The sequence below is a fragment of the Cibotium barometz genome, chromosome 51, assembly GCF_041138505.1.
Source record: "Cibotium barometz isolate CiBa-2024 chromosome 51, ASM4113850v1, whole genome shotgun sequence".
Classification (NCBI taxonomy): domain Eukaryota; kingdom Viridiplantae; phylum Streptophyta; class Polypodiopsida; order Cyatheales; family Cibotiaceae; genus Cibotium; species Cibotium barometz.
The window spans coordinates 33,771,502-33,780,790 of NC_141096.1; the positions used below are offsets into that span (position 1 = coordinate 33,771,502).

The following is a 9,289-nucleotide window of genomic DNA, read 5'->3' on the forward strand; positions in this document are numbered from 1 at the left end:
AACATGTTGTGAAACATGTCAAGTTTCTCAAGAATCTTTCTCAAGCCTTTACTATCATTAATTAAAGTCATACAATCACTCCACTCAGACTTATAAAAGGTATGAGTTCATCATGCATGTTGATTTGTTGATTGGAGATTAAAGTTTTTTATTACAAAAAATTCGAAGTAAGGAAAAATCAAAGCTACATACATAAAATGGAAAGCTAATCTCTAAATGGATGCTCTCTAAATGGATGCTCTCTGAATGGATGATATCCTCTCGTACAAAGTATATTTTTGATTAAGAATTTCCCAAAACTTTTTTATACAAAGTGAATCTCTTAATGATCACTTCTACAAGATTTTTTTTTGAGAATTTCCAAAATCATCCCATACATAGTGTAATTTTTTAATGAGCACAAGTACAAAACTTTACTTTAGATTTTCTCTCTATATCAACTCTCATGACCTCTCTCTACCTAAAACACTCTTGCACTACCTTCCTTGAACTCACCCACCACTAGCAATGTCTTCCCTTCTTCCTTGAACTCACCCACCACTAGCAATGTCTTCCCTTCTTCCTTTGTTGAAAAATGAGCACTTCTCTAACCAAACCATTTTTCCTCCTCCCCTCCCCTCCCCTTCCCTCTTCTCCTCTCTCTCTCTCTCTCTCTCTCACACACACACACACACACACACACACACACACACACACACACACACACACGCACGCACGCACGCACATGCACGCACGCACACATGCACACATGCACACATGAGTGTACATGTGCATGTGCATACACACAATTGTGCATGTGTATACACTCACATTCAGAATATTTATCAAAACATGCAGACATGTACTTGTGCACATGTATACATACACCTTCAAAACATTAATCAAACTTATAACTTATTAAGGATTTTCTTTAATTTTTCTCTCTCTAAACAAACCCATCTCCGCCTTCACATGTCCCCATTTTTTAACTTTTTGCTCCTTTTTTTTTCTTGTTATTAAAACATGTCGTAAACTTAAATCAATCCCATAGGTCATATTTATAATAAAAATAAAAATAAATAAATAAATAAATGGCATGTGAGTGTTTTTATTTTTTATAGTTAGTTAAAAAACTTTAATACAAATATTATATTTTGATGTATTCTCCTTTATTCACCTAGGAAGTGAAAAGAAATAATGTATAATGATGCACAATTAGGCCATTCACATCACATTTTATAAAAATGCCTATCTAGCATTAACATAAAATATATAGTTTAGTTGGTTTGAAAAGCTCTCCATTAAGAGTCAATCATGGCGATGTCAAAGGTAGTACAAAAATATGGCATTATAAAACAATCATTATGATGATGAGAAGGCAAAGAAATTATAAAACGTATTTTCCAAACATGTAGATGTGTTCTCTACAATATACATTGAAAAAAGTTCTAGCAATGTGGAAAGAAAACATGATCATTATGTTTCAAGTGACTTAAGTGCTTTCTTGCTTCAAAAGTTTTTATCATGGATAATGAACACCATTCTTTTAATAAAAAATCATGTGATAAACCATCATTCGTTTGTAAAATATTTTTTTTTGGGTGCCAATTTGTAACCATGATGTTTCTCATGATGCAATGATAAAAGTGTATATTAGGATGCTTAACTTTTACTTTTACTTTCACTTTTACCATCTCCTCGCACTACTTAGGAATGTCATAATGCGCATTATTCTTCTACATTTGTTTAAAATTTGTTTCCCTGGCAATCTTTCTAGTGCAATCGAACATTCCACCACATACACACATGACAAAAAATTCAACGGCCTATGCTGGTGACATTGAGCTCAAAGGAATATATACCTTCTAGGTGAGATCTGAAGGTGTCTATAAAATCTTTTAAATGGAAGGCAACATAGGGCCTTAAAAAAAGAAAAGAATAACTCCACCACAATGATCAACATCATTGTCTAATTTACATAAAGAGATCTAATTTATTTAAAGGTTATAATCAATTGTTGCTTTAGAGGGACTATAGTTTGTACTGAGAGACAATTTTGAGCTTTACAAGGAGATTTAAAGTCACATGAAATCATCATATAGAAAACATTTAAAAAAAAGGCCACTTTATACATACATCCACAAAATCAAATTAAAGAAAGGGAGCACCCATACTTACTATATGCACGTATTATTCTTTTATGCCGATAATCTTGTCAATCACGTATTATTCTGTTGTGCCTATCACAGCTTTATTCCTGTGGAATAATTCCATCACGGAAATCATTTCTTATTTGATTCGTTTGGCACGTTTGGCGGTGTTGCTGTCCAGGGTGTTAATGACTACGTCTTGGAAGCTTTGCATGTGCGAGCTATTTAAGCTCGACTCGAAGCTGTAGTTATAATAACCTCATGATTCACCTCTCGTTCTTGTAAACAGCTGCTGCAGTTGCCTCACGACATGGATGTGAGTGGCCACCCCACAGTGCTCCGCTTGCTTAGATCGTTAATGCTCGCTTAGGAGATTGATTATCCTCCTTAACAGTAGATTACCGTGTTTGCGCGGCAACCCTTCGATCTCAACCCCTCGGAATTTCTGACAATTGCAGGTTGTGGAGATGCTCGTGCGTATGGATTGCAATGGTTGTGAGCGGACCGTTAGGAAGGCACTCTCAAGGCTGAGAGGTGAATGGCATTGCGCTTGATTATTTAGCGATGGCTTTGGTGTCGTTTAATTAGGGTTTCGATTTGCCGAAGGTGGCTGTTAATTGCATGCAAAGATTGTGGGGTGATCTCAGAGTTTTCTCGTGTCGTTTGATTAGGATTTTAACTCGCCAAAGGTGACTACTAATTGATGATTTTGGTGGCGTTTTAGGGTTTTAATTTGCCAAAGGTGAGTAGTAATTGATGAATTTGGTGTCGTTTGATTAGGGATTTGATTTGCCAAAGGTGACTACTAATTGCACTACTAATTGATGGTTGTGGTGTCGTTTGATTAGGGTTTTAATTTGCCATGCAAAGTCTGTGGGATTCTCCGAGAGTTGATAGTCATTTAGGATACATAATTATTTACTATGCCATTTATTAACGTATTAAATGCACGTAATTAATTTTAAAAGAACTGGTCTTTGCTTTAGTGTTAGAATCACATAGTTTAGCTAACACTATACCCAATCACTGTATTCCATGTGACTTAGTGCATGCATTAAAGTGTGTAGAAATGATCTAAGCCCATGTTTGATCCATTTTTTAAATTGAAAACCCTCACTAATCCATGTGATTTAGTGCATGCTGCAAAGCGTGTTAAGTACGCTATCAATTATGGAAGCCCATGTTTACTTATAATCACAATACCCCCGATATTGCTAATTGGCGGCTAAACCTCTTCTTAATGTCTAATTAAACAGGTATTGAGTCGGTGGACGTAGATCTTAAACAAAACAAGGTGACCGTGACGGGCTATGTGGACAGAATGATGGTGCTTAGAGCTGTGAGGAGGGCTGGCAAAAGGGCTGAGTTTTGGAACCCCACACATCAAGAAGATTACTACCTTCACTTGCCCAATGCCTATGGCTATGGCTACCCTGCTAACTCACAAGCATTTGCTAGCACCTACAATTATGAAAGACATGGCTACAATGTCCCCTATGGCCACTACAACTCTCAATACCACAATAGACCTCAGGATGGGGTTACAACTTTGTTTAGTGATGAGAATCCTAATGCTTGTTCTATTATGTGAGAAATCCTTTCAATAAGCATATAACTTGATAGATAGGAGACACACAATATGAAAGGACATAAGCTCAACCTCCCCCTATGGGCACTTCTATTGTCAATTCCACACCACACACTTCAAGATGGGGATTCCACATCTTTCATCAAGAAAAAAACCCTAAATCTTCTTATCATACCACAAGAAATCGGTTCCATGGAACCATGTAAGTATTTATGTTGGTAGAACCCACATCCCCAACCCATGTAGAAATCCGCATAGAACTTTTTTTCTTGAAAGTAGATACTAAATGAAAATGTTTGTTGAAGCTCGAATGTGTATCATCAGTTCACTCTAAAGAACATAGAGAGTTTGAAGCATTGTTTAACTCTAAGCTAGTTGGTGCAACTCTTCTACACAAATTGCAAATCCTCTTCTTATGTAGAAATAAAAAGTGTAACGAGGTTTACAAAGAAGTTCAAAAAAAATTCAAGGTGGCGAAAAACAAAAAAGGACATCAGGGAACCAAAGGTGGAAGAGTTCAAATAGCAATTTAAAGAAAAAGATTTAATAAATAAGGGGCACCTAGTACCTATATCATTTCTTTGAGATGCAATGTATTTATGTTCAATAGGAAGCATGAGAAAAAAACAAATTACTCTTAATACTAAAGGACATTACTTTTGTTTAATGATTATAATAACTTTTTTCCTACGTGGTGCATGTGACGGGTCCTATTTATGGGAGTGTTTATTCCTTACACGAATTCCATACTTTGTACTTGTGGTAGACTTGGTTACTCATTACATGAATGCCATACTTCCAATCCTAGAATTGTATTGAGCTAACTTATCACTTGTAGCACAATTTGATGTGCAAAAATGCGCGCGTGTGTGTGTGTGTGTGAGGTAACTTATCACTTGTAGCACAATTTGATGTGCAAAAATGTGTGTGTGTGTGTGTGTGTGAGGTAACTTATAACTTGTAGCACAATTTGATGTGCAAAAATGTGTGTGTGTGTGTGTGTGTGTGTGTGTGTGTGTGTGTGTGTGAGAGAGAGAGAGAGAGAGAGAGAGAGAGAGAGAGAGAGAGAGAGAGAGAGAGAGAGAGAGAGTCTCCAATTCTTAATTAAAAAAGACCTCTCTCCACACTCGAGAAATGTCCTTCTTTTATAATTCTAAAGAGAGATTGAAAAAAAAATTGGCAAGGAAAAAAATATAATAAGTAAAAAGAAAGTGATATAGAACTAGAATAAAGTATTCAAGAGAATTGGGAAATTTGTGATCGTATAAAAGGTGCAAGGTAGAACGAGATATTTGCAAATCAAATCAAGTCGATGTGGGTATTTACAACTAGATATTTGCAAATCAAATCAAGTTGATGTGGGTATTTACAATATTTATTTAGCTTATTCAGCTTGCACTACATGGGTGTGAATGGGTATTTGCAATATTTATTTAGCAAGATTGCATGACATGGTGTGTGAATGGGTATTTGCAATATTTATTTAGCAAGATTGCATCACATGGTGTGTGAATGGGTATTTTCAATATTTATTTCATGTATGTATAAGATGGTGACTTCTCAATGAGGTTGGGCTTTGTTTTTGAGTGAATCTCTCTCACCGTTGAGGCCTCTAAATACTAATTAAGTCATTTCCACATCTCCAATCATGCCACTCATGATGGCTAGCTCATCACATATTGTCTTTATCTTTACCGAAAGTAATCATGTGTATTATATGATGGTGGTGGCTTCTTAATGAGGTTGAGCTTTGTTTTTGAATGAATCTCTCTCACCGTGTTTTTTGCTTGAAACATACTCTTCAGAATATCCCAACTCTATTTAGCTGTTCTTTACATGTATTATAAGTGCTAATATGACTAGTCACGGTATCCAATATGTTCAAATTATTGATGCCTTGAGCTAAGTTAGTTCTCTAATTCCAACTTTGCCTTGTCGGCCCTTGTGCAAATAATGGCTATGTACCTTCAACTGTGCACCATAGATTCTTGTAGCATAGTCTTCATCTTGAATTTCCATGCTACATCATTGGTTCAATTGTATCACCTAAAAATGAGACCTCATTTTTGTGTGCCATATATTGCCATGTGGCACACATGAGCCTACGTCGCCATGTGGCTTTTTTTTCTCAAAAAATATAGTGTTCTTTTATGATGTGGCACCATGAGCCTACACTGCCATGTGGCACATGTGAGCCTACATTGCCATGTGATAAATTTTTTAGTAATGACATGGCACCATGAGTTTACATTACCACCACATAGCACACGTGAGCTTACATCGCCACATGTGGCACCTTGTTTGTTTGGGTAACAATGTGGCACATGTGAGCTTACATGATTATATGGAACATTTGAGCATAGCCATGTGGCACTTTTTGTGATGACTTGGCACATGTGAGCCTACGTGTGGATGACATTGCAAATTTGAGCCCACGTGATGGTGTGGAACTTTTTTCCAAGTATTTTTGTGATAACATGGCACACGTGAGCCAACATCACCATATGTGGCAATTTTTTCAAGATTTGTTTTTATGATGACATGGCATAGGTGAGTCTATGTGATGTTGTTTCAAAAAAAATAATGTTGTGGCATATGTGAGACAATGTTGCCACATGGTACTTTTTTATCCCCATTGTTTGTTTTTGTCCCAAGTCTTGTGTGTGTGTAGAAAGTTTTCTCAAAGTTTTAGGAAAAGAAAATCAAAAAGTCTGAGGGGAAGAAATTTAATTAAAGTGTCTAAGGGGCTTGAACAAATTCCCAAAATACATTCTCTTAAGATCGGCGAGGTCATCAAGGAATGTATATGGAAAAATTACCTTGTACTTTTTTAATATTTTTGCAAGAACGATTACACCCTGCGCTCCAATCTCATGCCATATGACTTCTCTTCGAAGCCAATCCCTAAATAAACTTGCATTTGATGCATTGCCAATTGCTATTCAAACAAAATAGAGTACTTTGTAAATATCAAGAAGATAGAAAAAGTAATTATTACATACTTTTAGGGATTTGTGAATCCTTCAGCCTCTGCAAATTGTCATCAATCAAAATATCCAAAATTTGTGCTTTGTGGTCATTTGGCAGACGAGCGAGCTACCAAATTGTATAGCCTATCCCCTGCCAAACAATCTGGTTTCTCATCGCAATTAACTTGCACTAGTCGTCTGCAACATAACACCATAATTAAACCGCAACATTAAAACCATAAAATGTTGTTGCCTACGAAGAAATAGAGAGAGGAAATAGTGCAGGATTTCTTCCTCAAAGAAACCTTCCCCTTGTGCAGGGTTTGCAATCCCTGCCATCCGCCTTGTAGCATACCTCCACTTTCTTTCATCTTTATAAAATGTCGTTCCCATCTCTCTTCGTGCATAAAAACTATCTACTAGGGGGTCAATATCTTGGGTGGCTGCGAGGTACTCATCCTATTATTCACGAATTGTAACATTAGTTGATGATATGCAAATGTTTATCATATATTGCAAGTGTCTAAAGATTGAAGGTTTACCTAGAATACTATTTGGGAAAGTTCCAAAAGCTTGCAGTTATACCAAGATGGGAGGCCCTTTTTTTTATATGTGTCGAGGCATGCTTGTTTATCCATGCCTTGTTCATCTCTTTAGTGTGCTTTATAGTTATTTCTTTGTTTACCTGCCCATGTGCCCTAAAGAGGCACACTTTGTCTACAAGGGAAGAAGAAACATGCCCCACTTCATTCATCCTACGGTAACAAAATTTAAGGTTATGATGAAAGATTGAAACATAGTATGTCGAATATTCCTAATTCAAAGAGTCTTAAAACATATATTCTCTTACCTATTTAAGTGAGAGATCATTGTGAGAACCTCCCCCCCTCACTATCCTCATTGAATTCAATAAGGATAGCGTCAATAGAAGGATGTCTTGAGGACATTCTTGAATGGTAAAGTTAGATAGTACAAATCTAATTAGTCCTAAAACTATTTTATAAAACAAAAGAAAGTAGGCAGTTTAAGTAGACTCACATTTATTAATCTCCTCCATCCATGCCACAACTCGATGATTGCCATTCCATACATACATCTTGTTGCTCATGAATTCCCACTCTATGCCTTTGATCATATTCTTGAACTCCTCGTTTTATCATCCCATGCAATAACATTATCTTGAGTCACTTCTCTAATAGGATTATGGGATGAGGAGATGGAGCAAACGAACCTGCATCTATCGGTGACATAGCCATTCGTATAAACTTCCCTTGCTAGCCTCTTGTACATAAAAAATACACTCTTCATATAGAGGGGTTATGTACAAGTCTGCACAAGGGAATAGGTGGCAAAGGAGTGGATTTCACCACCTGCAATGCACACGCGCGCGCGCACGCGCGCGCGCACACACACACACACACACGTTATGCTGGTAATCCAAAAGATATCTTATGTAAGATTTGATAAAAAGTGGTTAACAATTACCTTCACTCTGTTAAGACTGTCTTGTAGAAGATCTAATCGCAAGCGAGTTGTAGGAGTGACCATGAAACTCTCTTCATTATCGCCTTCTTTTTCAATTCCCTCGTCCACCTCTCCTACTTCCTTAGTTTCTTTAATGATTTTTGAAGAAGCACCTCTCTTTAAAGACTTAGCAACTCAACTGGGATTCCTTTGAGGAGGACTCCGATCATCATCTTCCTCTTGCACTTTCTTCCTCTTCTTGATACTTGGCTTTGTTGCTTGGCAAGTGTGCTATTTACACGTTTTGCATGCTTTGGATGTGGGGTTTCCTTTGATGTGTTTGTTGTAATAAACTAAACACATCGACATATACAAGACAAATTGCTCTCAAAAAATAACTAAAAAAGAGCATAATTAAAAAGGTGGAGAGAGATAAAATAAGACTTACACAATCCCTAGGCTAGCCACATAATGATGTATCCTTTGGTTTGATTTAACTTGTTGATATCACCATCTTTAAGGGGAAAAGGAAGAGGAACTTCTCCCACTTCAACATCTTCTATTAACATGCCAACATGACCATGTGGCAAAGGAATTCCATGGACAGTATCCACGATGGGGTCTACATGCAAAACGGTCCCAGTAGCTACCTTGGTATCACTGAACATCAAGGATACTTGTGTCCCTCTTTGGAATTGGGGAGATGCCATGAGGAGCAACACAGAAGGAGAATAAACAAGAAAGAATGAGTCCTAAAAGATATAAGAAAGAAAAACATAAAAATAGAGAAAAAAAGCAATAGATATAAATAGAGGTGATATAAATAGAGGGATAGATCTAATAGAGAAAAAAAGATTAAATTAAAAAAATTAGGGTTTTGAAAGAAGAGAAAGAAGGAAAAAACAAAGAAGAAGAGAAGAAACAATGGAAAAAAAAGAGGAGAGAAAAAGGTATAGAGAGAAAGGAAAAAAGAGAGTGAAGAAAGAGTTGGTGAGAGAGAGAAAGCTATCTTTTTAGGATCTAGAGAGGTAGAGAATCTCTGAGAGAGAGAGGAAAAGGGTGTGTGAGAGTGTTTTTAAAGAAAGGGAAAGACGTTTTGTTTTGGGAAAGAGAAGAAAGCTATTTTGAAAAGAGAGAGA

The 9,289-nt window shown here is 36.7% G+C and overlaps 1 protein-coding gene across 1 annotated transcript; it reads left to right on the forward strand.

Annotated features, from left to right (window-relative positions):
- Positions 1 to 467: 467 nt before the first annotated feature.
- On the forward strand, positions 468 to 4,029 carry LOC147609564 (heavy metal-associated isoprenylated plant protein 44-like). Its single transcript, XM_086787487.1, has 4 exons — positions 468 to 1,861; positions 2,311 to 2,445; positions 2,588 to 2,663; positions 3,386 to 4,029. Exons 2-4 carry the CDS (start codon positions 2,440 to 2,442, stop codon positions 3,718 to 3,720), a joined length of 417 nt encoding a protein of 138 aa, XP_086643613.1. The 5' UTR covers positions 468 to 1,861; positions 2,311 to 2,439; the 3' UTR covers positions 3,721 to 4,029.
- The last annotated feature ends 5,260 nt before the right edge of the window (positions 4,030 to 9,289 follow it).

Bases quoted from the DNA above. Each gene is read 5' to 3' on its own strand.
- LOC147609564 (XM_086787487.1), top strand. The intron at 2,664-3,385 runs GTGAATGGCATT...CTAATTAAACAG, and splicing joins GGCACTCTCAAGGCTGAGAG to GTATTGAGTCGGTGGACGTA.